This window comes from Martes martes, assembly GCF_963455335.1.
Source record: "Martes martes genome assembly, chromosome: 9".
Classification (NCBI taxonomy): Eukaryota; Metazoa; Chordata; class Mammalia; order Carnivora; family Mustelidae; genus Martes; species Martes martes.
The window spans coordinates 63766541-63784356 of NC_137896.1; the positions used below are offsets into that span (position 1 = coordinate 63766541).

The 17816-nt window shown below is 49.0% G+C and overlaps 1 protein-coding gene across 4 annotated transcripts; it reads right to left on the reverse strand.

The window, feature by feature from the left end:
• Positions 1-21: 21 nt before the first annotated feature.
• ABCG8 (ATP binding cassette subfamily G member 8) lies at positions 22-17792 on the reverse strand. Of its 4 annotated transcripts, none has more exons than XM_080813489.1 (13): positions 17614-17792; positions 13312-13413; positions 11686-11836; positions 8011-8249; positions 7374-7506; positions 7009-7278; positions 4645-4807; positions 4472-4555; positions 3416-3615; positions 2908-2984; positions 1883-2150; positions 800-927; positions 22-717 (listed from the first exon to the last, which is right to left on the reverse strand). In XM_080813489.1, exons 1-13 carry the CDS (start codon positions 17674-17676, stop codon positions 580-582), a joined length of 2016 nt encoding a protein of 671 aa, XP_080669615.1. In that variant the 5' UTR covers positions 17677-17792; the 3' UTR covers positions 22-579. The 4 variants fall into 4 exon arrangements, with proteins under 4 accessions (XP_080669615.1, XP_080669614.1, XP_080669616.1 ...); XM_080813488.1 differs by having other exon boundaries at positions 13312-13416; XM_080813490.1 differs by lacking the exon at positions 13312-13413.
• Positions 17793-17816: the final 24 nt, after the last annotated feature.

Consider the following 17816-nt stretch of genomic DNA (forward strand, 5'->3'; position numbering starts at 1 on the left):
AAATAAAGCGTTTTGAGCTATACCTGGTATACAGTAGATGTTCAATAAATTTTTAATTGTTCTGTTTGGCTTTTGGAACCATGACACACCAAAAGAAAGGATGGCATCTCACTGGTATGTTTCGGGTCATTTTCTGTACTGAGAGTGACATAATAGAGTTCGGGGGGCCCAGAAGATGAGGTCAAACATTTCGCTAGGCAATATTGTTTCCTCTGGATCCAGGAGTTCTTGCATAGCCTATTCCATTCATACCTAACTTGCTCCCATCCTGCACTGAGTTGCGTATATAAATACATATGAAAAGGAAATAAATTAGCAACACTGTAGGTGTCCCCAGGTTCAGTTTTCACTTTCCCAGGCATTGCAAGCTCTGGCCAGTGATCTGCAATCCCTTTCTACTGTCTTTATTCTACTGCCATCCTGTGGCCGACCTGTGCCACTGCAATGCTGAGGGCCAGTGTAGCTGAGCTTGCTGTGTGGTCCTCCTGGTGCCCCATTGGGCTCCTTGGGAGGAAGGCAAGGAGTGCAGCTGAAGGGTCTTCTCTAGTCCCCACCATCAGGCAGAAGCCGGGACATGAATCACCAGTCTTGATCTGATTTCTGTTTGATGAACCTTAGGGCCACGTAGTACAGGATCATGAAGCCACCACCGATGCCAATGAGGATGAGGTAGATGGTGTAGAGCGGGTGCGAGTTCAGGCCCATGGAACTGAGGATCTGGGGACACAGACATCAGTGAGCTCCCTGTGAAAACATTCCGACGGGTGTTATCTATTTTTCAAAGGCCGTAGCTACTTACTAGGTCTCCTGGGATAGGGATGGTGAAGTTGCCAACCCCCACGTGGTAAGTGTGCCCTTTGAACTGAATCTGCATCAGGCCTTCGAAACACCAGCGGAGAAAGGAAACTTTGGAAATCCAAGCAGGCACTGAAGACAGTGAGAGCCATGTTACTCACACAGGCTGGCCACGTGCTCCCTGGGAAGAACTCATGAACACAGGGCTCTGGCGGCTCTGCCCCAAGGAAAGCAAGGTCCCTGAGTTGGCAGGAGGGCAGGGAGAGGCCCAAAGGGCCAGAGTGACAGCTTGGGACATGGGGTGGGGTGGAGGGGGCCACGCAGCTGAGGGTGGGTCCCCACATGTTGGATCAGTAACAATTTCAAAGAGTCATTTATGAGGTGTCCCAGCATGGGCTCAGCTTCATGGAGGCAGAACTGAGAATCTTGAGTCCATGCCCTGACGCCATGGGAGTATCACCGAGCCAGGAGCGAGAGGAAGGAACAAGCCCAGCCTGGCTGGTCTGGAGAAGAGAGCAGCCAAGGAGATGTGGGCGGGGGCAGACAGTGCCCTACAGAGGAGAGCCACACACGCTCAGATGTGAGTGCATGAAGTGTGCTGGGAACTTCAGAAGAGCAAGGTGGGGGCAACACGGAGCTAGCCCCCCAGGGGCCCTGAAAAGAGCAGTGACATGGATTTGAACCTTACAAAGTGCCCTCTGCATGGGCGAGGGTTGAGAGGGACACAGAAGGACCAGGGTCACAGGGACCACTGCGGTGGTCTGAGACCCAACAATAAGGCCAGCCTGGGGGATCAGGCAAGGGGACATTTCAGAAAGATGTGAGAGGCAGAACTGATCTGGCTCACTAGAGAATGCGGAGAGTGAGAGAGAATCAAGGGTGACCTCCAGGTGTCAGCTGGGGGATAGAAGGTGCCATCTGCACCCTCTCATGGAGTCGTTCTTTGACAAGCAGGACAGTTGGCTCCCAGAAAAACCAGACTTAACTTGGCTCTAAATGGTGAGTTCTCATCCCCAGGTGAAAGCAGGCTTCATCCAGACCCAGAAGGCCTCAAAAAGCTTGAGCAGGGGAGGGGAGCAGGCCTTACCTGTCCAAAGATTGTCCAAGCTTATCATGAAGCCCCCAGTGAGGTAGAAGGAGTTGTAGAGAGCGTTGCCGAAGAAGGAGGATGTATGGAATGTGGGGAGCAGGGCGGCGGCACCCAGCGCCATGATCCTGCAGCAGAAGACCACCAGCCACACAAGCAGGAAGTGCAGCAGAAAGGGCTCAAGGCTCGGGTGCAGGTTGGCCAGCCAGTAGGTGGGCATCGCATAAATGATGATGTAGACGCAATGTTCTGGAAGCTCCCCTAGGATCTGCAAAGAGTAGCCCTTGCGAGGGTGTGCAGCTGATGCCTTCACTGTCATTGTTTTTAAATGTTTAAAGATAATAACCCTCAATGATGCCAACCTCCCCTCCCGCTAACCATCAGGCAGTAGCAGGAGGGCTGGTGGGTGCAGGTGTGGGACCCTGAAATGTGAGCTCTCTGCTGGTTTCCCTCTGCAGATGCCATGTTTGCCATCTGGGACAGTTGTTTGCCATCAGAGCAGTTTCCCCCAGGGAGGCCATGTGGCCTGGTGACAATGGCAGTCAGGCATCTGGTCTGTTTCAAGTCCCCACCCTGCCTGCCCAGACCTAACAGCTATGGGGCTTTGAGACAACTGCATAACCTCTCTGAGCCTCCACTTCCTGGAAATAAGTATAGTAACAGCCAGTCTGCTTCCTGGAGATGTTGTGAAATCAGAGAGGTGAAGTATGCTGGTTGTTTCCCACTCTTTCTTTCTTTCTCTCTTTTTCTCCTTCCTTCCTCCCTCCCCCACGCCTTTTTTTTCCCTAAGGTTTCTGCTGACCAGAAAAGTGTCATTCCTAGTCCACAGTACTGGTCTTCTGGTAAATGTTTTAAAAACAGCATGCCTCTGAAAGTCCCCTATCAAATGTGACATCTTTAACCACAGATGAGGCACGACCCTCTAGTTCAGCAAAATACTTCTCTGGAACTTTTGTACAATGCAGTGTCGCTTTCTCTGACCCTGCCCCCAACCTGGTCACTTGCTCTCAGCCCTGACCAGTCACCTTAGTAAAGAAATATGGACCAGGAGTGTAGAGACCATCTTCCAGTTCATAGTAAAGCATTGCCCTCTCTGAGTGACCTAAAAAGGAGAATGAAAGTGACATTAATTTTCAGTGTTTCTGTTTTTGAATCTCTCTTAGTACAATTATAAATAGTCACATTGACTAAATGTCTTCTATTTTTAAAAAGCAGGCAGAGTTAAACCATCCTAATTTAGATGTTTGTAATTCTGTGACTTGTGCATTGCTGTCAAGTGTAATTCCTGCTATAATAAGAATGCCTAAGACTCCTGGATAATCTGCTTTCATTTGCATACTAATATTAATGTGCAAATGTTAAAAACAATCATCACCTTTTGTTTTGCAATCATGGTGAAACTGTTCAGCAAACCCATTCTCCCCAGGAGTTTGGAGGAATATAGGCTGGCTTTGGACCAGCTCAGAGGAATGACCAATGCCGTGTCTTCTGGCTCTTTCAGGTGTGGGTCACAAGAGAGCAAGCGACACTCACATTTGGCAATGACATCCAGGACCACGTTGAAAGGGATGAGAGCTCCGATCATGAACAAGAGGGCAGCTGTGTCCATGAAGGAGAGCTTGATGGCCCCGTGGCCGTAATAGAGGAACCCGATGACCAGGGACATCAGGCAGGCCTCTGCTCCATGGATGAGGAGAGTTGGCAGGTCTCGGAAGTCGTTGAAAATCTGACGACTTAGAAGACAAAAGAGGTGCCAAGGGAACAACATATACCAGCTCTGTCACACTGGCAACGTCATTTAATCTCTGTAAGTCTCTCTTTTCTCATCTGTAGAATGGGAATAGCACTACCCCCTCACAAGGACTGTGAGACTCAGATGAGATCATTGGTGAAAGCATCTGTCTCACACTAGGTACACAATAATTTACTTTATCAACTATCAATTTACTATCAACGTATCAACTGTGCAATTTTACTTAAAGACGTTATCCTATGGAAATAACCAATCAGGTGTGTAAAGACATATGTACAAGGATTGGTGTCACAGCACTACTTGTCATAGCAAAAACCTAAAAAAAAAAATCGGACCATCACTATGTCCTTAGCAGGGAAGCGAATTATGGCTAGATTGGAATGCTGAAGAAGACCTAGTCAGATGAAAGGTAGATACCTATTCTATATGAGGCCAAAAACAAAAAAATGGTTATAGAACAGTATGCAAAGTATGATCACATTTATGTACTAAAATGCTGTGTGCACGGGAGTATCTGGAAAGAATCACACCAAACACGTGGGTCTAGTTTTTTCTGAGGGCTGATGTGACAGTAACCTTTCCTTTCCACTTGAGTTTCTCCTGTATTGTCTGAATTTTTCACCACAATCCTACGTAATTTCTCCAGTCATCTGGCCAGTAAGGACATTCTAATTTTGCTTAAAGAATAAAAGTTGCAAAGAGTGTTAGTGGTGGTCTTGGTGATAGTGGTTTTTAAAAATGATTCTACCTGTTGCTTTCTCCTCCAAATTCACTTTAGATAGAAAGGGCTTGTGGGACAGGGTTGGTGATAGTGGAGTGAAATGGCAGATAATTACCGGATCAGCATGGTGAACTGCTGCATAGGGCCAGGCAGCTCAATGGGAGTTGGGGGCTGGTCGGTGTCCTGGGGGAGGGCCCGGCTGTCAAGAAGCAGAGTGTGTCATGGGGTGAGGGCGTGGCTGCCTTCTACAAGGAGCTCTCCACCCAGAGCCACCCTGGCTTGCCTTACCTCTCTGGGCAAGTGCCCTCACCCAGGTCCCTTGCCTCCGCTCTCCACAGAAAGTCATCAAAGCCACGAACTTTTTCTCGAAACAAGGCTGCAAGGGACTGAGCCTTCTCTCTGGTGGCCACTTCCTGCTCTCTGCTTTGCCTGTTGATGCTAGTCAAGTCCACTGTAAGGAGAGGATGCAGGGCCATGGGTGGCCGGGTCTCTGTACCTGTTCACAGGTGAGGAGCTTGACGCAAGGCCAGTTCACAATGCTGGTCAGCCCTTGGGGGCTCCAGGACATGCTCTCCACCCTCTGAGAGTGGACCATGAAGTGATGAGCAGAGCAGAGAGAAGCAAAGAGGCACCCAGGGCTTGCCTCACACCCTGCTGGGCCTGGCCACATCCAATTCAGGGGAAAGCCTGCTGCAGGGGAAGGGTAACACCAGAGGCCCTGTGGGCCCTGGCCCCCATCCCAACACCCAGGCTCATTATGGAGACATCCCTAGAACAGAATGGAAAGCACTGAACCTTTGGAGCCAAAGGTCACAGCACAATTATGTCCTGGCTCCAACTTCAGCCATTTAAGAAGCTTGAGATGAGGACTCAGCCTCCCTGGTGTGCCTGCCCATGGGGAGAAGGTGGGCTGGCCACAAGACAGCTGGGCACTTTGGGCAGCAGGAAGTTCTAATTCTCACTGTAAATTAGTAATTTGGCTCCATCAGCAAGCTGTCTAAAAGGGAAGAGTGTTTTGGCCGGAGGGTGTCCAAGTCTGGACAACTTTAAGTAGAGCTGTCGCTGCTCTCCAGGCTGCTCAGCACCCACCTCCGTACTATTTCTGGGGAGCATCTGGGAGCCCCAGCCACAGCTCTACTCTCATGGGGCTCCTGCAATGTCAGAAAGGCACACCACCCAATCATAACCAGGGCCCTCCTGAGCCCAGCTTTATTCCAGCCCGGAGTGTGGCTCACCTCCCACTATTCCCCCTCTTAACCTCTGTCTCTTCCTTCCTGCCATTTTCATGACATGTCCCAAGGCAGGATAATGTCTAGGAGGAGTCTTGTAAAACAATGTATCTCCTTAGTGTGTAGGCCTGTAGCTCGGAACACCAGACTCTCTGGGTACTACCAGGCCCTGTACCCCAGATTGGTAGGTGGTAGGCAAGAACCTCTCCTCCCCAAATGATAACAGTATAAAGAAAAAGATTTTTTCAGGTCTGTTGTGGACATTTGGTTTCTAGTAACCCTTCTCTGGGGTTACTGCACATTGCTCCCTTTGGCCGGGATGACAGGTGCCCTGTAAGTTCACACAGTGTGAGTGCACATGGGCTGGCAGGCTGGAGAGAGTGGCCTGTCCTCCTGGGGGAGGGATGGATGTTGGATGTTGGGAGTGGGATGTGGGCCCAGGGCCAGGAGTTAGGGAAGGGGGCCAGATACACTGGCTATGAGTCCCAATTTTGTGCCTTACAAGTTCTCTGCAAGGGGTTTAACTTTTCAGGCTTTGATCCTCTCATCTGTAAGGACGGAGATGACCCTGGCAGGGCTGTGAGAGTCCAAGGGACACCCTCTGGAGCTTGGTGCCTTTGGGCCCAGTGTCTCCTCTTAAGGACATGGTCCCTGTTGTCATGTGACACCCTTGCCACACCGGGGTATCTTGGGAGGAAGCCTGGGGCTCCAGGTGACAAATTAGACAAGCCACAGCTCCCACCTCCCCTGGCGCTGGTGAAGCTGTGTGGCCTGGCCAGCAGCCATGACACTCCTCAGCATTCAGGATCCAGGCATCTGCTTTCAGGTCAGGCACCTATAAAGACAACTGCCTCCCCAGGAATGAAGGAATTGGCTTACCCTATGCTGAGAGCTCAGAACCCCAAGCAGAAATGCCTCTCTGGGTTGACACAACAATTTTCCTACCTAGAGATTCACTGACCAAGACCTCCAAATGGCTCTGAGCTCCTGTGCCTTGGCCGCCACACAGCACCGCCCCCCCCCCCCCCCCAGTGCCTTCAGGCTCTCTGCCTCTGTGAGGGCACCAGGCACGGCTTTAAGATTTCCCGGTGGCCTCCTGACCTTGGGTATCCTAAGTTTCCCTACAGAGTCTGAATAAAGACCACAATTCTAGAAACTGGTCCAAACCCTCCTGGATTCTATGTCCTCCAGCCACTGGAATTCTCCTAGGCTTCTTATCCATCGTGCGCAGGAGAAATCTGCCTTATTCAGGCCTTTTGTTTCTAGCATTTGATACTTGGCAAAGGGACACACGTTCTATAGCCCGCTGTGCCCGCCCCCGTCCTAGGCCCTGCTCCCCTGAAGCCTCTGAGCTTCCCTCCCGAATCTCTCCACCAGGCCCCGGGCAGGGCTCGGTGGGCGGGGACGCTGCCCGGCAACTCACCGTAGAAGTCGGCAGGGTTGCTGTAGCGAGGACAGGGGTGGCCGATGGCTGTGAAGTACTGCACCATGTGCTGGGCTGCCCCCAAGTAGATGGTGCTGCCGGACGTCATCAGGAGGACCAAATCAAACAGCCTGAAGATGTCCGACCGAGGCTGGTGGAGGGAGACGAGCACCAACCGGTTGCCTTTGGCCAGCCGGGACAGGGTTTTCACCAGGTTGTGGGCCGTGAAGCTGTCGAGCCCGGAGGTGGGCTCATCCAGGATGAGGATTCCTTCCCAGTGGAGAGAGGGGCCTTGTGAGCCAGCGGGACTCCGGCTGGCCGGGCCCTAGCCCGGCGGGCGCCGCGGCCCCACCTCGCGCCCTCACCTGGATTCCACAGCAGCTGCACCCCGATGCTGACTCTGCGCCGCTCGCCGCCGGACACGCCCCTCATGTACGCGTTGCCCACACGCGTGTTGGCGCACTGGCGCAGGCGCAGCTCGGCGATCACGTCGTCCACCTGCGGAGGATGGCTGGCTTTTAGACGCCCGGCGGTGCCGCTGGCTCGGGGCCACGCGGGTGTTGTCCCCCAGCGCAAACACCTGCGCTTCCGAATGGGTTTGCGCGCCAGCCTTCACTGGCCCACGCTGTGTTTGTTCCCGCGTTCTTTCCGCATGTCCTGAGAGGATTCCACGCGCAGGCCGTGGCACCATGTTGGAAATGTGGCCGCGCCCTGGGGACAGAACAGCTGGGTTCCCTGCCCACCCGGAAGACAGGAAAACAGGTAGATAGAGGCTCCTCACACATTCTACCCTGTGCCGTGAAGGGAACTGGCCAGGGCCCGGGCGGCTTACAGAGGGTTGTGGGGGTTTTAAGGTGGCCTGCGGGCAAGGCTGTACGGTTGGAAGGATGGTGAGCTGGGAGGCTCAGACTCGACCTGGGGCTGGCCGCTGAGGCAGGCAGGGAGGGTGGGCGAGGGGAAGGATGTCATGATTTCTTGGGGTCACCAGGGTCAGGTAGTTACCCTTTCGTCGCGCTGAGCCTGGGAGAAGGTTCTGGGCAGGCGTAGCTGGGCAACAAAAGCCAGGGTCTCACGGACGGTTAGGTTAGGGAGCAGCTGGTCGTGCTGGCGCACGTGGGCCACGTGCTTCCTCACCAGCTGAGGCGTGCTGGGCTGCCCATTAATCCAGATTTGGCCTGACTTAATTTTGCCGCCGTAGTCCCTCCCGGTGATCACGTCCAGCAAAGAGGCTTTCCCACAGCCTGTGAAGCCACCATAGACATTCTGAGAGCAGAGCTGTGGAGGCCAGCCTGGAAGCCACAGCGGCCCACACACTCTCCAGCCACCCTTGACTGCACTGTCCTTGCAGCAGTGACCAGCCCCTAGGGAAAGTGGCACAGCTCTTGGACCCGGATGGGGCAGTCCCAACACCTGGAGCTCCACGCCTCTCACCTGCAGCCAGTTTGATACCGTAGAGGCGCTGGAGGCACATGGACGCTGGGGGTTCAAGCCAGTTAGCCAGGGGCTGCATGGCAGGAGAGGGCTGGAGTCCTGGTCCTGGCTGCACCTGAAGTAGATGCCTCTTTCCACCTCTAATAAGCCCATTTCTTTACCGAGTAGTACTAGTGTTAATTGCCCCATGAAGCTTAGCCATTTTTGGGTGGTAAATGTGCCAGCAACATTTGGCTCAGAAGCTGGCTTTGTGGGAAGGACTAATTTTGGAGAATTAATAGGGTGTTTTTAAAAAATATTTATTTATTTTAGAGGGAGAGAACGAGTGGGGGGAAGGGCAGCGGGAGAGGGAGGGAATCTCAAGCAGACTCCCAGCTGAGAGAGGAACCCAACATGGGTCTTAACCTCACAAATAGGGTGTTTTTTAAAAATGCAAAACTGAAACTTACTTTCGGAAATAAGGAGAAAAAAAATAGAGGAATAATAGATGTGGACGTGATTTTAAAACTAAGCCACAGTATACACGTGTATTTCTCTATATTTGTCTTTCTCCTGTTTTTATCTGTGGTACTTTTTACTCTCTAGAAAAAGTGATCTGTTGCCCTAAGTTAACACCATCCCCCTCTGAGTGACAGCGATTGCTATTGATTTGGGGAAGTGTCTGATTGGATCAGGTTTCCGGAAGCATTTGATGAGACTCTTTGACAGCCATTTAAGCTGTGAATGCCAGTTGGGCTGTAGCTGTGAGAACACTGCAGACAGCTAGGGATGAGGCTCTGCCCCATTCCCCCCATGTGAGGGTTCGGTTTCTTTACTATCAATTTCTTTCAGAGAGCAATTAAAAAAACAACAACTTATTTTTTTGAGAGAGAGAGCACAAGCTGAGCAGGGACCCCCGACACGGGGCTCCATCCCAGGACCGTGGGACCATGACCCAAACCAAAGGCAGACACTCAACTGACTGAGCCACCCAGGTGCCCCTCAGCAAATTTTGCAACTTGTTTTCAAACAGGGAAGTGCTAATACACAAATGTAACCACCTCTCCTTGCCACACACACATGCTTCTTGCAAGAAGCCCCATACCTCCAGTGCAAAAAAACAAAACTCAAGAAGCCTCCCCAGTAATCCTTATGCTTACTGATCAGAGGCTCTCACAGTAGAAAAGGACTTGCATGCCACCTCCAAGTTATACCTCATTCGAGGTCCCTGAGAACATAAGTAGAGCAAAATATTCAGGAGAGAAACCAGAGTGGAGGGCTCTGGTCCAGCTCCCTATTCAGCCTCAGACATTAGATCCAGGCTCAGAGATAGCTGGGGACTTTGTCAACATTTATAGGTAAAATGGGATTCCCAATCAGTGAGTTCAAAGGCCACATTTCATAAACATTTTATGAGAGGTATGAGTGGCCTTTCCAATGGAGATTGCCTAGTGAAACTGGGGAGACCTGCGGACCAGGAGACAACACCAAAGGCATTCAAAGAGCCTTAAAAAATAGCAGGAGTCTCCAGTTAAGTACATTCATTCATTGGAAAACACCTTTGTTACTACTGCTGATTCTGCAGAAGCAGCCAAGGTATCTGGGGCTGTTTTTATTTATTATAAATTATGCTGAGCATTCATCCATTCTTCGTTTCATTCTTAATTTCTTAAGTGGAGTAAGAGCTGCAGGATGTATAATTGATAAATCTTTCTAAGAAATCATTTAGGGGGATCTGGGTGGCTCAGTTGGTTAAGCAGCCAACTATTGATTTTTGGTTCAGGTTATGTTCTCAGGGTCCTGGGACTGAGCCCCTTGGCAGCACGTTTCGCACTCAGTGGGGAGTTTACTTGAGGTTCCTTCCCTCCCCCCCGCCCCGCTCCTCAACCTCTCTCTCAAATAAATAAATAAATCCTGAGAAGAAATCACTTAAATAATTTCAGTCAAGTAAACCTAAAGCTAAATAACATTGAGCCTAGAGTCAGAAATCCTGGAGACTACTCAATTTCTCTGAACTTCACTTTCCTAAGGGATGCCAAGAGCTCTCAGGGCAAGTGTAGTGAGTATTAATTGTGATGACTCTGAGGCTTAGTGGAAGTACCTCCACAGGGCCCACATATTCCCCAGATTCTCAGTTCATGAAGGAAAAAGCAGATAGAACAAGAAAAACTACAAGGAATTACAAAAATAAAATTGGCCTATGTAGTGTCTCCTGTTTTCTTGTTCAGATCAGAATTGCAGAGACAGGGCCAAAACTGGGCAGGACTTGACCTGTGGGTGTTGTTTAAGTCACAAAGTGCATTGACACACATTATCTTATTTGATCTTTGGTTAGACAATAAATAGAATTTCCCTATCAGAAGACTAAAAATTTGGAGATGTTCAAAAGTTCAGTAATCTTTACTTCTGCAAATGATTAATTAAAAGGTATAACATGTTCTCACACCATGTAAGATAGAAACGCCTTGATCTGGGAATCAGAAGATCAAAGTTCTAGTTCCAACTCTGCATTAAATATATGTTCTTAGGTGAATCACTCACTTTTTCTAGACTTTAGTCTGCCTGTTTGTCAAATGAAGGTGTGCATGTGTTGAGGGGAGACAGGAGGATACTCTAGAAATATTGATGACTTAAAATACTGATAATTTAAAAACCCTCCTTTAAAGAGGCTTTCAAACTGGTAAGGAGAAAGAAAGAATACACTGGGGAGAGTAAACTTTGTTCTCCAAGGCCCCATTCACCTTTGGCATTGTATAATTTTAAGTTTAGCCTGTGGAAGTGACTCTGAGGCACTCCAAGAATCTGGATCTTTGCAAGTGGTTGAAGGCTACACTAAGACTTGGAGGGCCTTTCTGAGAAGTGGGAGTTGCAGCAGGGGCTGTGCCTACCGGGTCGTAGGGCAACAGTGAGTGAGTGTCCCTGGTGGTGGAGGAGTCCCCTGACAAGAACATTGAATTCTGGAGCTGACTGATCTTGGAAAGGTTGTTGCTTTGTCTCAATATAGGTGTTAACTAGGGACCAGGCCCTGGCTACTGCTTCAAGAGGCATATTTGTGATTCATAATGATGGTGACTGCCTGAGAGCTAGTAAATGGAGGAACTGGGATTTGAATCCAGGTTTGTCTGACCCAGAACCGGTGCTCTCACCCACTCTCACCCACTCTGCTCCGCTGTTCTACTCATCAGCAAGGGTTCATCTTTCTGAGGGACTGGTCTGCTTTCCAGGAGAGACAGAACCCATTGCCTCACTATTTGCCCTTAGTGGTACCTGAGCTCCCTATGATGGCCAGCATCTGTCCACTTCTCACTTTGAAGCTCAGGTTTTGGATGCCCAGATCACAAGAATCCTTGTGAGGTGTCCAAGGCATCTTGAACTGAGCCAGCTTCTTAAACCAGGGCACCTGGGAGTCCATATCCACCTGTGGGGAAACATTGGAAGGTTCCTCAGAGAGCTGAGTGGTCAGAGGGTTTCAGCAACTTCTGTTTGCCTCTATATAGGACACACAACAGGTTGAGGGGCCCATGCCCAGGTTCTATCAAGCATGGGTTTGGAGCCCCTGCCGAGACCCTGTGCTGAGAACCTGAAGCTACTATTTCGAAGTCTGAAGTTGAGACATGGGAAGCAAGTACAATAGCAGAACAGAAAGGAAAATACAACATAAAGCAAAATGATGTCTTCACTTAAGGATAATAATTTATTAATGATTTATTAAGGGTTTACCATGTACAAGGCATTGTGTAAATCTCTTTCAAGTTCACACAGCTAACGAGTGGCAGAGCAGAGAAAGGTTATGGTGTGCCTCATTAGCTTCTTCTAACATACACTTACAGGAAGCCTGGGTTGGGCCTCTGAGGTTCAGTATTGCAGCTCCCGGCATGTTCCATTTGGACTAACTGGCGTCTGCCCCCAGGTGGGTCTGGGAAATGGAAGTCTTGAATCTGACCAGAGGTACTCTGAAAGCCTCTGAAAGGCCAGCGGTCCTTGCATTCTGGATGTCTTATTAGTTCAAGGGACAGTATATTTTGCAAACAAATAATAATAAAACACAAAGTGGTGAAACCTGAAGTCTGTAGAATGGTGTCATGGCATTGTTAATTTCTTAGATTTGATTGTTTTCTTCTGGGTAATGCAAGGTGTTAACATTAGGGAAAATTGGACAAAGGGTATGTGGAAACTCTTTACTATTTTTTAAAAAAGATTTTATTTATTTATTTGACAGATCACAAGTAGGCAGAGAGGCAGGCAGAGAAACGGGGGGAAGCAGGCTCCCCGCTGAGCAGAAAGCCTGATGCGGGGCTCGATCCCAGGATCTGAGATCATGACCTGAGCTGAAGGCAGAGGCTTAACCCACTGAACCACCCAGGTGCCCTTCTTTACTATTTTTATAACTTTCCCAAAAGTCTAAAATTATTCCAAAATCTGAAGTTAAAAAAGTTTGAGGTTTTTTCTCCCCCATAGGTTCACATAATTTGTTTTTTTAAAAAAGATTGTATTTATTTATTTGACAGACAGAGATCACAAATATGCAGAGAGGCAGGCAGAGAGAGGGGGGGAAGCAGGCTCCCTGCTGAGCAGAGAGCCCGATGTGGGGGCTCGATCCCAGGACGCTGAGATCATGACCTGAGCCTTTAATAATAGAATAATAATAACCTGGCTTTAAACCCACTGAGCCACCCAGGTGCCCCTCACATAATTTATGTTTTAACAAAGTTCTCATTCTCTTAGCCTATCAACCTCCAGCTACGTTATGTGTAGTTGAGGGCACTCCTGTACATTCACTCAACATATGAGGCATTAACATGGCCAGCGTGGGCTCACCCTTCGATTCTCACTTGGAGGATCATTTGGCCTTCCCTGCCCACTCCTCCCACTTGTCCTCAGGTGTGCTTCTACCTGGTAGCTGAGATCGTGGACCTCCAAGGTGTTGGACTGGCCACTGTAGGTGAAGTATAGGCTGTTGTCACTTTCGGAGGAGAACAAGCTGTCCTGGAGGCCCTGCTGGAAGACATGACAGGTGAGGGGTTCCTTCAAAAGCTGCTGAGCACTTAAGAGAAAACAGGGAGGAGACCCAAGAGGTGAGAGCAGCAGCTAGTGTGGTTGAGATCAAGAATTGGGAAGACATGCATTTGGGCAGGTGGATCCCAAGGGCTATGAGAAAATAGGAGCATCCGTGAGGGCGAATTTGTCCTTCCCTGCAGAGGGAGCTTTGGGACTTCTCTCCAGCCCAGCTCCTGGCTCCAGAAAACTCAGTCTCAGATTGGTGGAGCCTGGACCCAGGCAGCCTATGGTGGACAACACCCAGACTCTGGACTGGAGGGAGCTTTTTGAGCTTCTGTGCTCTGGGGGCACCTGAGCTGGGGGTTGGCCTTAAATTTCTCTTCCCTCAGTCTGGCTTACTATCTCCTAATGTCAAATAGACTCCATGTACCTGACATGTGAGAGGAAATAGATATCAAAAAGCTAATGCTCAATATTTGGAAGACACCATCCTTGGAAAAGTTGCATTTTATTCTAATGAGGAGTTTTGCACAACAAAGCCGTTCAGAATGCTGTTGGGAGGTTTCAGAAGTCCCTATCATTGTCATGGTCATCATCATCTTGCTGTTGTTGGAGTGATCCTGTATTTGTAAATCAGTTAAATCAGTGTTTCATGGTATCAGCTGATATCTTTGGTATTAGCCATCAGCAGATCTGAATTCCTTTTATTTTACCAGTTCAATCATTTAAATCATTGAGGTCCCCCAAAAGAAGAACCTGCCTAGAAAAGTTTTTATTTTTTTTTAAGATTTTATTTATTTATTTGTTAGAGTGAGAGAGAAAGAGAGCACAGGCAGGCAGAGTGGCAGGCAGAGGCAGAGGGAGAAGCAGTCTCCCCGTGTAGCAAGGAACCCGATGCAGGACTCGATCCCAGGACCCTGGAATCACGACTCGAGCCAACTGAGCCACCCAGGCGTCCTGAAAGGTTTCTGTTTTTCTATTTTTAAATGCATAACATTTTTCTTTCATTTTTTTAGTGCAGGAAAAAGTGTATTTATTAACAAGTTCCCATTGACTCTGATCTTTTCCCCCAGAGCTGCTCTTCTCACACTGATGTGTTCCTTCAATCAAGCAAGCATCCAGTACTTACTGGGAGCCCATATCACTGTTTTCAGGCTTGGGTTTGGATGTGACAAAGATGGTTTCTGAGAAGCTTAGTTTTTTTTTTTTTTAATTGAGGTAAAATTGGTATATAACATTATATTCAGGTATACAACACAACAATTCCAAATTTGTGTACACTGCAAAGTGGTCACTACAGTATATCTAGTCACCATCTGTCACCATGCAAAAAAGCTTAGGTTTTAGTGAATGGGACAGGTGGTTAGGATGCAGCATGACAGCCCAGGTGTAGAGGCAAGCTGACTCAAGCATCCATTCAGGGTATATTTACACTGTGTATACAGTGCCTACCTGTGCTTTGTGTGAAAACAAACTGACTTATGACATGTGAAAATAACATCCAAAAGTCTCTGTCAGACTTCGCTGTAGTAGTGGAGGTCAGAGGTCCTCTGAAAGGATGTTCCAGCCCCATGGGAAAGGAGGAAATCAGTACAGGCGACAGTCTATGGCAGCAGCCTCTGAGTAAGTAGTCACTAGAGTTCCACGGCAGTATGGAAACAACAGACCATAGCTACTTATCTTGTCTGATGTTAGAACTATTACCATAAAGATCCTAAATTATACAGGAAAAAAATGGGAAAGATGAATGCCTCATTTAGCAGAAGGGCCATCTCTGGGGAACAGAGAAGAATGCAGGAGAGAAAGTTACAGGAAAAGGTGAAGGGAGCGAGCCTCAGAGCTCTTGGTAATTAGTGGTGCATACATGAGAGTTCACTATTCTATATACCGATGTGTCTGAAACATTTCAAAATATGTTTTCCAAGTGAGAGAGCGAGTAGAACTCCAGAATACTTCTCCCACCTTGCCTCTTAGTTGCCAGTGCATCTAAGGCAGGAGCTGGCTGTGGAGATGGAGGAGGGCCCAGGGTCTGTGACCTCAAAGGTGGAGAAGGAGATCTCTCCTGGGGGAGATTGAGGGCAGCTGAGAAAGGTGTTGCGTTCCAGGCAGGTTCAGCTCTGCACCAGCCATCTAGGGACTACCTTCCTGGAGCTGCACAGGTAGGGCAAATTTCAGAGGAAGAATTCGTTGCTGGGTTGGGGACAGCCTCTGTTCCATTTTGAAATATTTCCTTGGCCCCAGGAAGGATTTGTTAGACTCTTCCTGAGGTTTTGACAAATCCTCTGTATTTTTCAAATACTTAAATATCTATTCAGCTGACATCTTAATCAGTATAACTGTCAGAACATCACTTGAATTTCTGACAGGTGACACCCAAAAAAAGCAAAAGCAGGTTTATTTGTAGGTAACCTGCTTGGCTCCTGCTGGGCTACATTGTAATTTCTCCTTGTATTAACTTCTGATCAAATTCCCGAATCAGAAGCATAGATTAGAAAGGAACTCTGGGAGCACAGAGCCCAAGTTCCTTATTCTAAGTTGAGGAATCCATGCCGTTGAGTAGTGATGGCGCTGAGGACTCCGTGCCTGGTAGAAACATGCAGGGTTTATTCCTGGTTGAGAGGGTGAGCCTGGGCCTTTACTAAAATGGTCAGACCAGATCTCACACATCTTTGCCCTGAGGACTTGGGCCCTCTTGGGCTATGCTTCTGCCCAGGGACTGAGGAGTCTGTGGGCCAAGGACACTTGCCACTCCAGGTACCCCAGGCCAGAGGGCCAGTTGTCTGTGGAGTGTGAATGCAATGTGGGTAGGCAGGGTGGTATGACCACATAGGGATGTGTGAGTCACAAGTGGAGCTAGGGTTGGGCAGAGAAGGGGAAACAGGCTGTAGCTTGGGCTGGAAGCTGGCTCCCCTATGCCATCACATTATAGTTGCTGCTCTAAAATTTCCTAGAATTTCTGAATTTACACCTGGTCTTTTAGGATGTGAGGAAGGTATGTCAAGATAAGAAGATAGAAACTATTTTCAAGTGCTTAGCTTGATTGATAATTTTAAAACATCTAGACATAAGAAATGTAGCCCTCATTCTGTTGTTCCAGATGCCTTAAATGTTGGGGGTAGATTGTCACTTGGAACCTTGAGTAAGAGGATTGGAGAAAAGGAAACTGGAAACAGTAGGCATTCCTGGATGTTGGATTTGGGCAGTTGTTTGCATTCCATGCCGTGGTGGCTGAATTGTCAGACCTTTTCAGCAGAAAGTGTCCCGAAAGCCACCGCTGACTTTATATCCTATTAAGGCCATGAACACTGCAGTGTCAGCTCCTAGGAGTCATTTCTTGGCAAGGACTGGCTGTATTTCCCCATCAGAAGTGGCTGTTTGTCATGGCTGCAGAGTGAACTAGGAATGTGCTGGGTAGAAGTCACGTCCTAGCAACTCAGGGCCAGACTAGGTAATCTGTGGCCTTCCCTGTTGGGTGTGGAGTCCTCAGACCTTCTCATCTTTCCCTCCTCCCCATGGCAGGCAAAGACAGCAAGCTGGCCTGGGGTAAGGTGGAGATAGAGGGTGGGCTCTGCTCTATTTCTGTCTTCCAATTTAGCATCCTACTTCAAATCCGACCCACACCCTGATTTTAGCCAAAGGCCATTTCTCAAGTAAACATTTCTCATGTAAGATAAGGGTGGAGAACTTGTGCCCTAACCTCTTGGCCCCCTGGCTGCTCTCTGTCCCTTCTAGCTCTCCCTGGGGTCTTATGTTTGCTTGCTGTAGCCATGTTTTGTGCATAAATTCTGATGTTCCCATAAAAGTTGCCTGCCATCCTATCTCAGCAGTTCACTGCATCAGACTCTGAGCTTGACAGACACACAAATGGAGACACTGCAGGGTCCCTGGTATGTGTGAAAACATTTCTGCTTTGGAGTCTCATTCAGAAAAAGCTACATCAGCCCAAGTCACAAACAGGAACATCATTTCCTTGTAGGAGTGTGTCTTCATGCAGGAAGTGACCTCGGAGGCCCCCTACCCACCCCGTCCCCTGAATTCCTTCCCCTCAGCCCTTTGATGCCCAGGAAGTAGAGTCCTGCTGCCATGTTCTCCCTCTGCTTGTGGTCCTGGTGGAGTTAAAACAAAGTTCCTGAGGGAGGAAAGAAAGGTCCCATTCGCTCCCGCCCCCCATGACTGAGGTGACTGCCCATCACTCACGGAGGCATCCTGGGGAGCAGCCCTGTTCCACAGTCCTCTCTCCTCTGAGGCCTTCTCAGCCATAGGGCCCAGTGGTGTCTGTGCCGCTTTGCTGCAGCTTCCTTTCCACCTCGGCGGCTACCGGAAAGCACCAGTGTATTGTTTTTCTCAGAGCTGGGCAGTCTCTGGCCTTGGTTCAGTATGCCTTTCTCCTAGCACTCCTC

What these genes read in the sequence shown, in the direction of transcription:
- ABCG8 (XM_080813488.1), bottom strand. Translation starts at nt 17,676, where the DNA reads ATGGCTGAGAAGGCCTCAGAGGAGAGAGGACTGTGGAACAGGGCTGCT. An exon ending in GGCCATCATAGGGAGCTCAG is followed by an intron (nt 8,250 to 11,685) that starts GTACCACTAAGG and finishes GTGGCTTCACAG; the next exon opens with GCTGTGGGAAAGCCTCTTTG. An exon ending in CTTGGACAATCTTTGGACAG is followed by an intron (nt 928 to 1,882) that starts GTAAGGCCTGCT and finishes CACTGTCTTCAG; the next exon opens with TGCCTGCTTGGATTTCCAAA.